Raw genomic sequence first — 19,329 nt, 5'->3', positions numbered from 1 at the left:
ATCAATTTGTTTAATTTATATATTCATAAATTGTTCAACAATTCAGATTTTAGAAGAAAAATTACAAGTACAGTTATAGTTTTTCAAACATCAAACACTAAGCCTATGTCAAGGGGGGTACGTTCTGATTACCAATATGTTAATTATATTGTATGAATCGGTGGTAATTGATGTATATGTTTGATTCGATGATATTAAAAAAAAAAACAATTGAAATAGTTACAATATATTTAAATTTAATATAATTAATTTTGTCAGTGGTGAATTTTCTTTGATTAGAGTAGTCAAAAATATGAATTTTCTATCAGATTTTAAAACTGTGGCGACATCTTTTTGAGTCCAGTTAATCAACCACCAAAATATAATGTTTTTCTTTCTCCTTTTTTGAAAAAAGAAAATTATTAAGAATCAAAATGATCTTTTTCTTTGTCAAAATCTAAGTCAACCCCACGAAAACAAAGCTCCTTTCAAAAACAATTTTTTTAAAAAAAATATATATATAAATATAAATATATTTTTAATAAAAATTCATTAGATAGAAAAAACCTACAATTTTTGTTTAAATAAAGAAAGTACAAACTATTCAATCTCTAAATGATTTTTCTTTAAATAGACCACATAGGAGCAATAGATCTGAAGAAATATGCAAGGCGTAGTAGTAACTCATAAGACACTTCACATTAAAGAGTTGTTAGGTTCCAACAATATGCAGCTGCTGAGTCTGGCCACAAGGATCCATTATACAAATAGCTTGATAATATCAGACATTAGTTGAGGATTCAAAGCCTAGATGTCCACCCACCATATCCCACATATTACTCAAATACAAATTCCTTCATCCTTAACGTATTAAGAAATCGCCGCTTACAAATCTCAAAAGTTTAATGGCTTCACTTCCCGCCACCACTGAACAGGTAATCCAGGGAAGATCCACCTCCAGGAGCTGCATGAACCTTTGTTGAAGGACGATCCTGTACAATCAATAGGGACTCATCATCATTGAAAAAAGGAACAACATAAAAAATTTGAATGCAAATTCCTATTCAGGGCCTGCATTTCTGAATAGAATGCACCATGTATGGAATAAATCATTTTCCATCTAATCAAGAGTGCCCAGATCACTTCATTCCCACAACCAGTTGATCGGAAAAGAATTTAAAATTCCAAATTAAAATAAAGCCCCAATGCAATTTGAAGAATTCTAGTTGCCCAGAACTCTACTCTCAGCTAAATCCTATAAATAGGTGCTCAGCTGATTCACAACATTAATTGAAACTAAAGAAAACGACCATTGCTTTATGGGAACACTACATAAAAGCTGTTATCATTATTTTTCCTGTGTTTTTTATGAAAAGAAAAAATATTATTTGGGGTGGGGGAGGGGAGAGGGGGAGATATATATATATATATATACAGTCGTCCCACAGTATAGAAAATAGAAAACCACAAAATAATCTAACTTGGAACAGGTTCTCTATAGAAACTTCACTTGACAAATAGTTGTCCAGTCCCTTCGAATATTAACTAAAGAATTTCTTCCGAACAGCCTTACTGAAGAGCAAATTCAGAAGTAGCAACCTTTCCTATAACAACAAGAGAGGTTGATGCCAACTCTTAAAGACTACATTTATCTCCACTAACAAAAACCCATAAACTAGTCTCTAACATCTTTTGCTTCTTATTCAACACCCACACAGAGAAGAGGTGATAGAAACTTCAGATTAAGTGGGACAGAACCCATCTCACACAAAAAACCAAAGGGCTGCGGACTTAGCCTCCAAGCCAAGTTGCAATGAAGCAGATTGGCACGGAACTCAAGCTTCTTAAAGTGCATAGTAGAACTGCTGCCCTAAAGCAGATAATTGGTGTTAACCTGCTCAAAAAATACCAGTCCGTATGAACATCTTAACCTTAGGAGAGCTTTTACCTCCCAAAAAGGCATAGATGCCATATTTTCACTAGTGGGATGATGGGTAAAGTATCCAAAAGAAAGACTCGCAAGTGCAGAAACTGGATCGTAGGAAGAGCCATAATGCAAGGATGTACCTATTAATCTCATGAGTTCTTTCTAAACTAGACTGGTGAAAATTTTGTCAGGACTGAATACCATCACCTTGGGAATACCATGGAGTTTATGGATGTTGTTAATGTATAGTTGGGCTATCTTCACGGCTGTAAAAGGATGCATAGGTGTTATAAAGTGACCATATTTAGTAAGTCGATCAACTACCACCATAACTGTGTCTTTATTCCCTAACTTTGGAAGCTGCTCAATGAAGTCCATGGAGATGTGCAACCATGCCTGGTTTGGGAAATGGAATAGTTGTAATAGCACAGATAGTGACATTCTTTCGAACTTACACCTTTGGCAAACTTGACATTTTTGCACCTAGTACACCACATTTTATTTCATGCTCGGTCAGAAAAAAATATCGCTTGAGGCATTCATAAATGCCTCGGATTCCTTAGTGGCCTCCTACTGCAGTATCAATGCATCCTTGTATTAGTTTATTCCTTAATTCTCCTAACACCCTGGCCTTGAGTTAGCAGTGTGGTTTGCCATCTGTTTTGACTAACAGTTTTGTTGTTAGTCCTTCAGTGAATAAACCTCCTTAATAGCTGGTCAATACTTCTGAAATCCAGGATGGAGTAATGATGGTAACAGCTGTTACAGTAGCCTCTCCTTCTTACTTCTTATAGTTGTCAATTTCTCTTCTAGAAAGTGCATCAGCCACCTTGTTTTCCACACCCTTTCTATATTGAATGGAGTAATTCGATCCTAGCATTTTGACAATACTTCTCTGTTGAAGCATGGAAGTTACTCTTTTCTCCAGCAAATGCTTGATACCTTTTTGATCTGTCATTATGAGGAAGGAAGCACCCTCCAAGTAGTGTCTCCATTTACTTACTGCATATATATGGCCAACAGCGCCTTCTCATAAATTGACAACGCTTGATTCCTTTTGTGTAGCCATTTGCTAATACAAGCAACAGGTTGGTTTTCTTGCATAACGACACATCCACCCCACTCCACAAGTGTCTGCCTCAAGAATAAATTGTTTGGAGAATCAGGTAACCGCAGCACTAGTGCCTTGGTTATTGCTTCCTTCAGCATCTCAAAAGCATTCTTTGCTCCTTCCGTCCGTTTGACTCCATCTTTCTTTAGCATATCTGTCAAGGGCTTGTAACTATGCATAATTGCGAACAATCTTCGACTTTCTTTAGCATATCTGTCAAGGGCTTGTAACTATGCATAATTGCGAACAAACCTCCTATAATAACCTGTGAGCCCCAGGAACCCCCGAAGACAATTTACGGTAGTTGGAAGAGGCCAGACCAGCATTGCTTCTAATTTTTTAGGGTTGGTCTTAACCCCTTGTTTAGAGATGATATGCCATAAGTGTTCAATTTTTTTTTTTTAGTGAAACAACACTTGAACTGTTTGGCAAACAGTTTATGCTACCTAAGTAGGGTGAACACCAATTCCAGGTGGTCTTGTGCTGGTCCAGTGAAGACCTTATACCAGAATGTCATTAAAGAAAACCAGAACAAATTCCCTCAAATAAACTTCAAATATATGGTTCATGACAAACAGAAATGTAGCGGGTGCATTGGTCAAACCAAATGGCTCTGAACTCATAATGCCCATGATGAGTTCAAAATGTTGTTTCATAGATATCTTTTCCTCATTCATTATTATTTGGTGGTATCCCGATCTGAAACCAATCTTTGAGAATATTTTTGTGCCATGTAATTCATCTAATAAATCAATGACGTGGATTGGGAGTTTATCCTTGATTATGATCTTGCTGAGCTCCCTATAACTCACACAGAATCTCCAAATTTCATCCTTCTTTTTGATTAAGAAGACTGGGGATGCAAATGAAGAATGCTCAGTTAGATGATTGAGGCATCCAACATTTTTTTAACCTGCTGTCCAATTTCCTTTTTCTGGAAATGTGGATAATGGTAGGGCCTCAGCTTAATTGGAGAACTGCCATTCACCAGGGGAATAACATGAAAAAGCCTCTGGAGGGTAGGAGTCCTTTTGGTTCCTCAAAAATATCCCAGAAGGCTTACAATACTTGCTCCATTTGTTTTCCATCCTCATGGGAAATTCCCTGACTCTCTTTGAGTCAGGTTCTATAGACCACAGACAATAAACTGTCCCGATACTATGCTTGTCTCCACCTTTTACCATCTTATTAAGTTTTTCTCCCAAAGATTTGGTCCATCTAATGTTATTAGTTTTCCCTCCATCTTGAAACTCACCATCAGTTCAGCAAAATAAAAAACTATAGGGTTGTGCATCCTCACCCAATCCACCCCTAAAATCATATCATAACCTCCTACTTAAATTATTCAAAAATTGTAGCGGGAAACATTATTTTCCATCCTCCATTGGACTCCCACACACTCTCATTCACTAGTCAGCTTGTGACCATTAGCCACCACCACCACCATGAGAGGCCTATGGTACACTACATTTTTGTAGCCCCTCAACCACAGAGTTCAAAAATGAATGTGAACTACCACTGTCCAGAACGATCATGTGGTTTTCTTTGTTGAGTAGTTCTCAGATTCTCACTGTTCAACCTGAGGAGATACCTCAAGAGCTTGTAATGAGAGGATTCCAGCGTCATCTCTGTTTTCTTGTAAATCTAACTCATGGTTTTCCTCCTCCCTGTCTTCCTCATCTTCCTCACAATTTTCTACTATGACTGTTTTCAACTTACACTGGTGGCCTGGAAAGAATTTCCCTCCACAATGGTAATAAGAATTGTTTCGTCTATTTTCTTGGGGGTATCGGGACGTACCTTTCTATATTTTCTGATTGGAAATTGTTTTTGGGTGTTTAATCATGATTGCTGTTGGGTGAGGGTGTTTTGGGACTGCAGGGTGAAGGCTGTGATCTTAAGCTGGAGGTTGGAGTCTTGTTTGTTTTAGATACCTTGCTGCATTTCATGGCTTCTATTGCTTGTTCCTGCCACATGGCTAGCTCAAAGGCATGGTTTTTGAAGTTTGAGGTTTATGCATCCTCATCACAGGTCTCAATCCTTCTTCAAACCACTAATAACGCTAGAGATAACATACCTCTCAGTTAATCCAGAGTTTTCTGAGAGTAAGAAAGATCTCATCTCTTCAAACTCTCTTTGGTAATTGCTCACCTCATCCTCATGTATAAGTTTATTAAATTCTTCCACTATATCAATTCCTGTTAACCCCCCAAATCTCCTACATAGTTCCTCTATCAAGGTATCCCAAACTAATACTTCTGGCGAATTTGCCAAGCCATGGAACCATATTTCTGCCTTATCACCTAGGTACAGTGTTGTTGTTTCTACCCTATTTTCATCTGCTATGTTCTACACATTAAAGTACTTCAAAAATCTTCATATCCAAGATCTATGGTTCTGACCCTTGAAAACGGGAATATCCACCTTTGGTGTAGGGTTTTTCGTTTGATTCTGTGGGTTTTGCATGCAACTACCCTCAATGTCTTGCTGCTTTGGGGTGGGGAATATACCCTGATCATGAGCCTGAACAGTAGAAGAATGATTAACATGCAGTGACAACTCACCCAGCCTGGCTCCAACTCACTGCATCTCCGCGAGTTGCTCAAATCTTTGGTCAACTAACTCCTTGGTTTGGCGCTGCGCATCATAACCACGAAGTCAGAGCCCTTCTGGTCAACTTCTCTCACACTGTCCTCCAAGGTCTGCAGTTTCAATGGTTCATTAGCCACTACTTTCCCTTTCCTTTTTGCCATAGTCACAAAACTGGTAAGTGTCTCAGCAAAATCAATCAGATTTGATATCAAGTTGTCAAGTACTTTTGAAATGTACCCGGTAACTGTGAGTGCCAGAATAAGAAGAAGATATGATTGGATTGAAGAAAAGAGCAAAAGGAAAGAATAAGGGAGGAAGAAGACTTGAAAGTACTTGGAACCGAAAAGATATACTTAATATTCAGACTCACCATACATAGATCAAAGAATACAGAGTACTTAAAACCTAAGAAAGCTAGAATCATCTTGAATATTGCCTGAAAACCCTCTATGGAAATAGAGTGAGGAAAGATGAAACCTTATCCACTCAATACCCAAATGATCCTTTAGCTCTGATACCCTTTATCTAACACTAATTCCTCTTAAATAGCTATCCTGGATTTTTGCCATGTACCCCAAACATTCACCAATTGAAGCCCAGAACCCACTTATTCCCTGCTTAAGCCAATTGCCAACACATGCCCCTTTTAAGCATCAAATTGAGCCACGTGTTTGTCAGCGGCTCTTCATCTATATACCCTTATCTGCTTTAGTCCCCTGCTTCCCGATTCATTTCCTTCTTCATGAACTTGTCTTTGTTCCCTACTGCCGATTTCATTTTCCTCCCCATGACTTGCTTATGTTCCCTGCTTCCAATTCTATTGTCCTCCATTGAGCTTGTTTCCTCACATCTTCACAATGTGGACCCCAAATTGTAGAGCAACACAAACTAGATAGGTGGTGAATTCTTGGTGCAACGCTAATAAAACAAAAATCAAAAAGCAGCAAAGACCTTGAACTGGGAACAGATCGGTGCAAGCTAATGTGGGTCCAACTCCGGGCCTGTATAGGTGGATATCATATATGGGAAGTGGGTGGTACCCCAACAGCAATCAAAGCTCAACAAGTCCCAATTTTGATGCTTTTCTACATGCCAAAAAAGAAAACAAACTTCTAAGCTATTGTGGTGTGTTCTGCCAAAGAAGTTAAATCAGGGAAAAACCAAGAAAAGGAACAGATGAATTTATCTTGATTTTGAAATGTTAAACAGCACACAATTGTATAATTTAAGCGCTTTCATAAAACTGCATAACCTTGTGATCAAGCCCTAACATTTAGTCAAGCTTGGCACTTTTGATAACACTTATTGATCACTTAACCAAATACTTATTGCATATTCTCTTCATTTCCCATTATATTCCTAGCTAATTCATAGTTTTAAATTGTAGTTCAGTCTTTATATATATAGTCACAACATGATCCTTTATGTTTCAATTTACTCCAACCCCATCTTGAACTTCTTAGCTAGGGTAAACTCAAATTAAAAAAAAATAATAATTTTGTAATGTGAAATCCGAAAACTAGAAATTAGCCAAAAAATTGAATGAAGATAGAACCAAGTGAGAGTTACACAGTTAGTTGCTAGTTAACTAGAAAAATATCATCAAACCTGATTGCATGAGGAAATATTTATCAATGAAAATATACTACCTGATGATATTCCAAAAAATGCAATGATTTTCATATGCAGAGAATGACTGACTGGTGATAAATCCGAAAGTCCGATCTGTTATGGCATTTACAACATAATCTAGCAATAACAATGTCAAAAGGCTATATTTGGAAATCTATGGTTTAGTGGCATAGGAAGACAAAATAGAAACAGTAATTTTTTTGGGAAGACAGTAGAAAATATTTTCTCCGGAGACAATAAAAAAGACTACGTTTTCTAAGAGACAAAAGAGAAAAGTTTTATACCCAAATCAAATCAGAATCCCTGCTTCCATTGCAAGAGACTACTGACAAAGAATCCAAAATCATACCGTTAAGAAGTTTCCACGATTCTGGCCATCAGCACGAAAGTAGTTGTTCACCATGTTGCCTGGAACACCAGCAGGAATCTCCTTGCCCACATCTGCCCGTGGCACAACCTCTGCCCGTGGCACAGCCGGACTAGAATCCTGAGAAGGTCCATGCTTTGCAACCTCTTTCTGGTTCTGAAGAGCCTCAGTTTTGTTTGTGTTGGGATTCGGATTTGGAGCTTCTCCACTCCCAAAAAGGTAGCCCAAAGAGCTCTGTCCGCCACCATTGCTGATGCCACGACCCATGATTCTCGAGTTGAACTCCAGTGCAGAGGAACACAAGAGTCTGCAGCCTTTTTCCCTTATTAGATCCACTTGTAATAAACTTCAACCAAAATTCTAAAGTTGAAGCCTTATAGAAACACCCAGCAGTGTGTCAATCAAAAACTACAAACATTTATAACCATCCGCATACAAACTATTATTCATCAATAACTCGGTGTTTTTGTCACAACAGATTAAAGCAACAAATAAGATAACTACCAGAATACGAGCCCAAAGCTGCCATACATCATATTTTTAAACCACTAGAAACCAGAAAAAATAAAAAGATGAAAAAAAAAAAAGCGACGAAATTAAGGAAGAACCTAACTGAACCATAACCGCAAGGAAAACTAGGATTGATGATGGAGCATATAAGATTACGAATAATGGTGACAGATAGACACTCTCAAACTTCTTAATCCAATCCCAGTCACAATGAAACGGCGACTACAACAGTGTACTTGCTATTCTCTCTCGATCCCATGATAATAATCCCTAAAGCAGCATATACACAGGGTAAAGTTTTACCTCGACTTCAACATGTACTTCCAAAGAAATCTCAAGACATGCTTAACACAACCTCGCTGAATTCTTTACGAGAATTGCGTCACCAAATATGTTAAAAGGGGAAGCAAACACCAGATCAACAAACGACCATGACGAAACATTTTAACGAAAAGCGTCTCTTTCTAGCAGTAAAATTCTAGATCTAACTTCTAAGAAGCACCGCTGTCACATCGATGTTGCATCTCCACAGATTCGCTGAAGATAATGCTAAAACAATGAATAACAAACACGTAATAAAGCCGAACATACGGAAATGGCAAACACGTCAATTTTTCCCATGAAAAACACAGTAAAGGAAGAAACAGAAATGGCGAAGGAGGTAGCTCTCTCACCTGCTAGGTTGCTCTGTGAAGCAGAAACAAAACTGAAGAAAAGAAGAAAACGTTTCCTTTTAAAATAATTTGAATGGGCCCAGTAGAGTTCTTTCTTCTTTCTTCTTTCTCCTTTTAAGATTTGTGCTTCTTATTTATTTTATTGTTTTTAATTGAATTATTTATTCTATTATTAACCCCATATTTCTCTTTTCTAAAAAATAATAAATATCATATTCTTAGAAATTAAAATATATATATATCTATTTTAATTGGATCATTATAATTTAAGGAAATAAAAAGTTTCTTGGAATGCTTTGCTTTATTAAGCTTTTAAATAGAAAATAAAACAAATATAAAAAATTGTCACACCGATTTTTCAATTAGTAAAATAATAACATATTAGAGGATGACAAAATAATTTATAAGAAAAACTGAGGTATATCTATAATTTATTTTTTTTTCTTTATACTTGTAGCTAAATAAATAAAATAATAATTAGCACTTCTCTTCTTTTTTTTTCCTATATTTTCGAACAGTATATAATATATTTTAAAAAAAAAATTTGATTGTTTTACTAATTAACAAATCTATTTTATTTATTTATAAACCAAAAAAAATTACATGTAAATTTTAAATTTTTTAAATTTTAGTATAAATGTTGATAAAAAAACTTATAATATCTTACTTATAATTTTTATATATAAAAATAAAAATAAATTAATATGTTTATAATAATTATCTATTCAAATTTTTAAATTAAATTTTAATTTTTAATTGATCGTAAATATATTTTTATAATAATTATTTTATTTAATTTTATATTTATAGTTAAAATAATAATATATCTAATAGTTATCTATTTAATATTCTAAATATAAAAATATAATTAATCATAATATTTATAATAATTATCTTTTTAAAATTTTTAAATGTAAAAATATAATTTAAATTTTCAGTTGATTACAAATAAAAATAATAATTATATACTTCAAATTTTACTTCAAGTGATAAAAGTTGTCTATTTAAATTCTTTAAATATGGAAAGATTAGTTTAGATTTTAGTTAATTATAAATATATAATAATTAGTTATTTCAAAAATTAAACAAAAAAAACTTATGCATTGTAACACCCAAGTGTTATTATTTTTATTTTGTAATTATTTGAATTTTTTTATTTTTAATTAATTTAATTTGATTTAATTTAATTTAATTTTATAAAAATAAAAATAATAATAATGATAAAATTAGATAAAAATATTATTTGGATTTAATTGAAATTGATTTTGGAAAAAAAAAAGGGTGAAAATTTGGATTATGAGGGTGTTTTTGAAAAGAAAATCAGAAACGGGGGTCAAAACGCAATTTAAAAAAGTTGTGCCACGTCAGCACCCTGTCAGCAGCCACGTCAGCGGCCCGGTCAGCAGCCCCGGCCAACCAGGACGTGCCGCATGGCAAGGAAACGCTGACCAGGGGACGGGTCACATAGGCGATCCGCGTGCGCGCGATCGGACGACCCAGATCCGTTCCCGCGCGCACGGACGGCCCAAATCAAACGTGCGCACGAACGGCCCAAATCAAACGTGCGCACGGACGGCCCTGATTCACGCACACGGACGGCCCAGATTCAATCAGGCACAGACGGCCCAGATTGCATCTCGATGGACGACCCAGATTTAATCCCAATTAAATCGCGATCGAATGGTCCAGATTCAATCTTGATGGATGGTTGAGATTAAAAGGCAAAGGGTATAAATAACCCCACCCACACCTGACCACAGAAACCCTAGCCGCCAGTGCCTCGCCGGAGAAGAAGAACCAGACACCGGAGGAGCCGACTGCCGCTACCCGCCGCCACACCAGGGAAGTTTCCGACCGCCAATCGAGGTAAATTTTCTCCTCTTGGCTCGTTTTTCGATGCTGAGTCCGCCTATGGCCAAACTGGAGCCAAACCACCGACCAAACGGCCGAAAAACCCAGCCGAAGCCCAGCGGCGCCACCGCGCCCCTCCTCGGTTTTTGTCTCCGATAAGGCCCTTCCCGACCTCCATTCGATGCAAATTTTATACCACTGTGATCTCCGTTCTTTTCTCTACAGGTTGATCGGAGCCAAACATCAAAACGCAACTCACACCGAAGGAGCCGCCGGACCCGAGAGCACCGCCGCCGGTAAGTTTCGATTTTTCGTGATTTTTTGGCCCACCGAGGGCCCTAGGGTTGTTTTATCGCAGGGACCGATGCAAGTGTGGCCGAATTCGGCCGAAAACGGCCAACCCGAGGTGAATCGCCGCCGTCGCCGGAGCACGGCGGAGCAGCCGTGCCGAAATTTCGATATTGGCCGAAAGGGGCCTAGGTCTGATTTGGGATTTTTTTAGGACACGTGCAGGTACCGGTAGTGCGTTTCAGTTTTTCAAAAAAAATTCAAGAAAATTAGAGACAGCCTGTAGACGCACTGTAGAGTCGAATTCAGACCCCGAAACAAGTAAGGACCCCTCACCCTATTTCCTATCACGGTATTAAAGCTAAATAAATAATTGAACTGTATTGTATGACTTTATAGATGTATAATTGATTAAGGTTGCCAATGGAGCCCGAGTCTGATACAGTGTTGGTCTGTTATTATTTGATCTAATTTTCAGTATTAAATGCAGCATGATATTTGATGTAATTATATTGTAGTCTCGTATGCATGAATCATGGTTTCTTTTATTATGGTTTGTATTATGGTGAACCCGATACTGTGTTATTTTGTTTGGTGTCAATTACTGGTTTATATGTTGTGTATGATTGGATGATTGAGACTAAGGAAAAATGGCAAAAAAATTATGTGAATTGATAAGTAGAAAATGTGGACAGCCTGACTAGATATCCTGGGAGATGGTGGACGGACCAGGTCCGTAGGGAATCCTACCGGGAACGTGGTCTCTCATACCGGACGGGGTATGGAGACCTTATGTGTTTTGGCGCCCATACTAGACGGAGTATGAGGACGGAGCGTTTCACCCTCATACCGGACGGGGTATTGAGGTTCATGATTTAGGCGTCCATACCAGACGGGATATGGGGACGGCCCTGGAATCAGGTTGAAATGTTAATGGTTCACGGGTAGCGGGGACCCCCTATGGATCCCCATGGATACTAGTAGGCTGGTAAAAAAGGAAAATATGTTGTTTAATGATTGAAATGCAAAGGCGTGATAAGTGTTATGTTATACAGTTTATATGATTTCATGATGATGATAATGTTATTGCTTTCATATGTCGTTTTCATGGATCTCACCGAGGTAAGTGAACAGTAAAAGTTTTTATATTAATAAACAAGTTTGTTATAAATTATGCTCCATTGGTCATTTTTGTTTTCTACCCACCTTTACTTCCGTAGCGGTGAGATAGTGTGATGTCTTTACTGGGCTGGTATAGCTCATTCTTTATTTAACAATTTCATATCAGGAAGACATTGTTCCCGAGCCCGTTCCGCAGGAAGACGACGAAGGGGACGCCTAAAGACTCCATAACTATATTTATAGCTCTTATCTCGAGTATTTCTTTTAGTTAGTTTGTTATTTCATGTTTTGAGTACGTTTTGGTTATTGTGTAAGGAATGTTAATCAAAATTTTTATTTCCCTTCCGCATTTGACATTTTTAATACATATATTTTACTTAAATTTCTGGGGCCGTTACATGCATTATATAAACTTTTGATTACATTTTTCATTGATTATTTATGCATTTTATAGATATTATGTAAAAAAATCAATAGTTGATAATATAGCACTCGTGAATAAATCGAAATTATAGAGGTCGCGAGAAAATTTTAGAAAAAATAAATTAAACAAACAAAATTATAAATTAAGTTTATGGACCCAAATGAAGGGAAATTAAAAAATTTGGGTCTTCTGCAATTAAAAAAAAAACTATTTTGAATAAAATATTCAAAATGGGACATGAGTGAAATGTCGTGAACTTTTGAACCTAGGCAGGTGAGGTGTTAAAATAGACTAATCAGAGAGGGGTCATTTCGGCCACGCAAATCGCTTAGTTATACGCGTGAATGAATGATTAAGATCTATTAGATCTGGCGGTTAGAAAATATAGAGAAATAAACATACTAGAATTGCACCACATATCTGGATGTCGATCAAATGACCTAGACAAAGAGGTGCGATGAATTATCCAAATCAGTTGAAGGAGGATTTGACAGTTAGCGTGAAGGGTATGTAAGGAAAACAAATGAGGGATTCCTTAGAGAGGTGAGAGAGCCTAAGCAGCAAGGGAGGCAGCGCGAGAAGAGTAAGAAGATCATCCGGCAACCAAAGGATGTATGGTGCACGATTGAGGGTCGGTGTGCAGGATGTAATGGCCTCGGAAATTAAATGAAGATGTATGTATTAAAAATCTTAAATGTAGAAGTGTAATAAAAATTTTGATTAACATCTCTTATACAATAACTAAAAACGTACTCAAAACATGAGAGAATAAACTAATTAAAAGAGATACTCGAAATAAAAACTATAAATAGAACTATAAAGTCTTTAGGCGTCTAACTCGCCATCTTCCTGCGGAACGAGCTCGGGAACCCCGTCTTCTTGATCTGAAATGGTTAAGTAAGGAATGAGCTACACTAGCCCAGTAAAGACATCACACTATCTCACTGCCATAGAAGTAAAGATCGGTAGAAAACAAAAACAATCAATGGAGAATAATTTATAACAAACTCATTTATTAACATAAAAACCTTTACTGTCCACTTACCTCGGTGAGATTCATGAAAATAACAAATGAAAATAATAACATTATAACCATCATAAAATCATATCGACTTTGTAACAGAACACATGTCATACTTTTACACTTCAATAATCAGACAACAAATTTCCTCTTTTACCAGCCTACTAGTAGTATTCATGGGGATCCATAGGGGGTCCCTGCTACACGTGAACCATTAACATTAATAACCTAATTATAGGGTCGTCCCCATACCCCGTCCGGTATGGGCACCAAAACCATAAACCTCAATACCCCGTCCGGTATGAGGGTGAAACGGACCGTCCCAATACCCCATCCAGTATGGGCGCCAAAGCACATAAGGTCTCCATACCCCGTCCGGTATGAGAGACCACGTTCCCGGTAGGGTTCCCTACGGACCTGGTCCGTCCACCATCTCCCAAGATATCTAATCAGGCTGTCCACATTATCCATTTATCAATCCACATAACCTTTTTGCCATTTTCCTTGGTCTCAATCATCCAATCATACAGAAACATGTAAACCAGTAATTGACACCAAATAAGATAATACGGTATCGGGTTCACCATAATACAAACCATAATAAAAGAAACCATGATTCATGCATACGAAACCATAAAATAAATACATCAAATATCATACTGCATTTAATACTGAAAAATAAATCAAACAACAACTGACCAACAATGTATCAGATTCGGGCTCCATTGGTAACTTCAATCAATTATACATATCTATAAAGTCACAAAATACCGTTTAGTTATTTATTAAGCTTTAATGCCGTGATAGGAGGTAGGGTGAGAGATCCTTACTTGTTTCGGGGTCTGAAATCGACTCTACAGTCCACCTACGGGTTGTCCCTAAATTCCCTAATTTTTTTTCCGAAAAACTGAAACGCACTACCAATACCTGTACTTGTCCCAAAAAATTCCAAATTAGACCTAGGGCCTCTTTCGGCCAATATCGGAATTCCGGCACGGCGGCTCCGCCGTGCTCTGGCGGCGATCCACCTCGGGTTGGCCGTTTTCGGTCGAATTCGGCCAAACTTGCATTGGTCCCTGTAATAAAACAACCCTAGGGCCCTCGGTAGACCAAAAAATCACGAAAAATTGAGATTTACCGGCGGCGGTGCTCTCGGGTGCGGTGGCTTCTCCGGCGCGAGTTGTGTTTTGATGTTTTGCTCCAGTCAACATGTAGAGAAAAGAACGGTGATCACAGTGGTATAAAAATTGCATCGAACGGAGGCCTCATCGGAGGTAAAAACAGAGGGAAGCCGCCGCGGTGCCGCTGGACTTCAGTGGTGTTTTCCGACCAATTGGCCGGTGGTTTGGCTCTGATTTGGCCATAGACGGATTCAGCATCGAAAACCGAGCCAAGGGGAGAAAATTTACCTTGTTTGGCGGTCAAAAAATTTTTCGGTGCGGCTGCGGGTGGCGGCGGCCAGCTCCTCCGACGTCTGGTTCTTCTTCTCCAACAAGGCACTGGCGCCTAGGGTTTGTGGTCAGGTGTGGGTGAGGTTATTTATACCCTTTCTCTTTTAATCTCAATCGTCCATCAAGATTTAATCTGGACCGTTCGATCACGATTTATTTGGGATTAAATCTGGGTCGTCCATCGCGATGCGATCTGGGCTGTTCGTGCCTAATTGAATATGGGTCGTCCGTACGCGTGAGATCTAGGTCGTCCGTGCGTGCGGGAACGGATCTGGGCCATCCGATCGCACCCACGTGGCCCCATCCCGCGTCAGCGTTCCTTGCCACGCGGTGTGTCCTAGTTAGCCGGGACTGCTGACTTGGTACAACTTTTTAAAATTGCGTTTTGACTCCCGATTTCTGATTTTCTTTTCAAAAACACCGATAGAATCCAAATGTTCACCCCTTTTTCTCAAAATCAATTTAAATTAAATACAAAAATAATCCCTTGTATATGAGGTTTATGATCTTTATAAGGTTTAGAAGCCTTGGATGTTAAAACTAATACTGTAGGAGATGTTTTGAAACTCTTTTGAAACATAGACGGATGTGTAACCACTGCAATTGAACATAACAACTACTAGCACAAACTGTAGAATGACATTTAATTTCCCTCGAGTTAAATAAAGGAAGTTTCCTAAAAAAAAAAAGAGGGATAAATCCCCCAATTGAGAAAAATATCCCCCAAATAAGAGAAATCCCCCAATAAGGAGATTTCTCAAATGGGAGAAATCCCCCAGGAGGGAGGAAAATCCCCCAAATAGGGGGAAAATATCCCAAGAGGGATAAAGTCCCTAGGACGGGGAAATATCCCCATTTATTTGGCATGTGCAATTTGGGGGATAAAATTATTTTAGGGAGGAGAAATTTAACACCCACAAAAAAAATTTAAAAAATTAAATTAGACACGAAAAATTATAAATTGAGGGTTTATGGACCTAAATAAAGAAAAATTAAATTTTTTAGCGCATTTTACAATTACAAAAAACTAAAATAAATAAAATATTTAAAAATGGGGTGTATGGTGGAAATTTAAGAAGTTTTGACATCTCATTTACAGACCAATTAGAGGTCATTTTGGCCAATGGATCACCTTAGTAGATGTGTGAATGAAGTTGAGATCTATCATATCTGATGGTAAGAAAACATTGTGAAATGAACGACCAGGATTGCATAGCATATCTGGATGCCTATCGAACGAACAAAATGAAGAGGTGCGATGAATAACCCATATCCGTTGAAGGGGGATTCAACAGCTAGTGTGAGGGGTATATAAGGAAACCCAAAAAGGAAAGAGAGTTCGAGCTGCGAGGGAGGCATCACGAAAAGATGAGGAAGATCGTGCGGTGGCCAGAGGATGTGTGGCGTGTGATCAAGGGTTATTGTGCGAGACATTTCTAGTGGTATCAGAGCACCCGTTCCTTAGAACCATATCTTGCGTATAAAACTTAGGATCTTTATAAGGTTTACGAGTATATGAGGTTAAAAATAGTACTGTAGGAGATATTTTGGAACTCCTCTAAAACATCTACAAATATGCAAAAATAGTAATCAAACATAACAACTGTTAGGACAAACCATAGAAAAACATTTAATTTCCATCAAGTTAGGGAAATGAAGTTTCCTAAAAAGAAGGAGAGGGGGGAGAATTTGTAACACTCCAAAAATTTTTGCGCTTAATTTGTAATGTGAACCCCTATTTATTTGAGCCCTAAAGTCGTTTAAAACTTCTTAATACTTCATTTTTTTAATTTTTTTGAATGAGTATCATATTTCGTATTTTATTTGATTGAATGATTTTTAAAATTAATTATTTTATTTTCTCGTAGGAAAATTATATTTTATTTATTATTTAAATAAATTTCAAAAAAAACAAAGAAAAATACGAAAAATCATGCGGGAAGGATCCTGCCTGTACGGGTTTTACACGCCGCACGCGTAGCCAGCTCAGAGCACGCATACTGTGTGCACGTCCCGTCCGCGCGGGGCATCTCATTTCATCTCGCACAATGCCCTGTGAACCGCCGGCTTAGGCAGCGTGCCACCGTCGTTAGGGCAATGTGCTACCATCATTTGGGTGGCGTGCCTATGATTTTTGTGTTACTGTCAAGTCGTATTGTCCATCCGTCAATCATCACATCTCACCTTTTTCGTTGACTTTCTCTCTCCTTGCTAGATGTTGTCACTAGCGCAAATACGACGGTCCCTATTTTCTATAAATAGGGATTCTTCCTTCACCATTTTCTCATCACTTCCATTTTCATTCTTCTATCCTCTAAGAGCTTTATAGAGAGAATGAGTGATCGAGAGAGATAGGGAGAGGAGGAGAAAAAGAAAATGCGTAGGAAAAATATCGAGGTTTTAGTAAAGAATTTAATATTTACTTTTGAATATCCTAATGAGTATTTTTAGAGTAAAATTTATAAAGTTTAAATTTAAGGATTGCATGATTAAATATTATGCCTAAAGGAAGTAATTTTACGTCTTGATGCATGTTTTATGATCGTTTATTAACTTATTAATTTGCATGTGTAATTTACATGATTTAATACTCGAAAAAAATATGGATATGTGATGCAATTGACGGTGAAAAAAATGAAATGATATATAAACATGAGAAATATATATTAATATTGACATGCATAATCCATATAGTGTTTCGTTAGACTTTTTATTTTTGAGAGGTTTCTGTTTCTCCCCTATCTGGTATGAAAAGATGTGAGAGGATCGCTTATTGTGAATGGTGGCGTACTCTCTGAAGAGAGTGGTGATGCGATATGATTGTATGGATTACCATTGACGAAATACAATTGTGGCCATAGTTAACATGTAGGACCACTATGGTTGGCACGGTCGTGATCATAGATCGTGTCATGATTTATCAAGCCTTAAATGTGTTATTGGTTTGGCAAGCTGCAAATTACTGTTATAAATGAAATGAATTAGTCATTCCACACGAGTAGTCAGGAATTCGTATTGCCCTGAATAGATAAAAGTTAGAATGACTTCGCACGAAGAACAACATAAAAGACGCACTATCATGATTTATTTGTTTTTTTTTATTTTCAGCATGATTGATTTAGTTGATATGATATCTTTAGGTTAATGATTTCTTTGAATAAAATAAATTATTTTCATAATTTAGTAAATGATATTGACATGACTTTTGATGGTAAATAATGATGATACTTTTAATTATTTTTAAAATCTTATGATGTTATTTAAATATTATTTTTTTTACTGAGTATATAGAACTCATATCTTTTTATGTCCCCTCCAAATGAGGAAGGTAATGAGGAATCGATCGCTGACCTACCCCTTGAAGTATTTGAGGATCTTAAGGATTCATAAACTTTTATGAGTGTATGACTTATCTCGGACTCTGATGAGTCCATTTATATAATGATAAAAGTGACATTTTTTGTATTTTGTTGTCGTTCTACCCTCAATTATATATGGAATTAAAAACTCATATGTTTTGTAAGAGATTTATAATTATTTGTTCTGTTGCATACACTTAACTATTATGCACTTGTAATCTGTTTCTGTATCTTGCACCCTTATATTTTAATTAGCATTTGAGATGTCACAGAATCCCCTAAGTGAGATAAATCTATTTGGAAGGAGATTTTCTAGAGAAAAAAAAATCTATAGTTGTGAGATTCCCTAAATAAAGAAATCCCTTAGGAGGAAAAATTTCTAAAGGAAGAAATCCCCTAGTATGGAGATTTCCCAACTTGGAGAAATCCCTCATAATGGAGGAAAACCCCCCAAGAGGGAGAAAATCTCCCAGGTGAGTGAAATATCTCCATTTCTTTGGCACGTGCAATTTGGATGATTAAATTATTTTAAGGGAAAGATTTATAACACATATGAATAAATCAAAATTATAACAGCGTGATAAAATTTCATAAAATGAAATTAAACATGAAAATTATAAATCTTTAAAGGTTTTCTGCAATTAAAAAGGACTAAAGTGGATAAAATATTCAAAATGGGTTCATAATTGAATTTCTGGAAGTTTTGGCACCTCAACGATGAGGTGTCAAAACGGATCAATAAGATGGGGCCATTTTAGCCACACAAATCGTTTAAGTGGATGTGTGAATGAATGGTTGAGATGTATAAAATATAACAGTTAGAAAATACGAAGAAATGAATAGTTAGGATTGCACCGCATATCTGTATGAGGATTAAATGACCAAAATGAAGAGGTATAATGAACAACCCATATCTGTTGAATGGGGATTCAACGGTTAACATGAGGGGTAGTTAAGGAAACATGATTATGGTTTTCTTAGATAGAAGAGAAAGTCTGAGCCGTAAGAGAGGCAAAACGAG

General features: G+C 37.1%; 1 protein-coding gene across 3 annotated transcripts; it reads right to left on the bottom strand.

Moving 5' to 3' along the window:
* Window positions 1–653: 653 nt before the first annotated feature.
* Window positions 654–8,933, bottom strand: LOC110811136 (protein SPIRAL1-like 3). Of its 3 annotated transcripts, none has more exons than XM_022037533.2 (3): window positions 8,793–8,933; window positions 7,591–7,915; window positions 654–971 (listed from the first exon to the last, which is right to left on the bottom strand). In XM_022037533.2, exons 2-3 carry the CDS (start codon window positions 7,873–7,875, stop codon window positions 891–893), a joined length of 366 nt encoding a protein of 121 aa, XP_021893225.1. In that variant the 5' UTR covers window positions 7,876–7,915; window positions 8,793–8,933; the 3' UTR covers window positions 654–890. The 3 variants fall into 3 exon arrangements, with proteins under 3 accessions (XP_021893225.1, XP_021893226.1, XP_021893224.1); XM_022037534.2 differs by having other exon boundaries at window positions 7,591–7,922; window positions 8,793–8,898; XM_022037532.2 differs by lacking the exon at window positions 8,793–8,933 and adding an exon at window positions 8,422–8,768.
* Between the last annotated feature and the right edge of the window lie 10,396 nt (window positions 8,934–19,329).

Source organism: Carica papaya, chromosome 9 (assembly GCF_054855325.1).
Source record: "Carica papaya isolate Zhongbai chromosome 9, ASM5485532v1, whole genome shotgun sequence".
NCBI classification, from domain to species: domain Eukaryota; kingdom Viridiplantae; phylum Streptophyta; class Magnoliopsida; order Brassicales; family Caricaceae; genus Carica; species Carica papaya.
The sequence above is the reverse complement of the archived record's forward strand: the minus strand, read 5'-3'. Positions and strand labels throughout refer to the sequence as shown.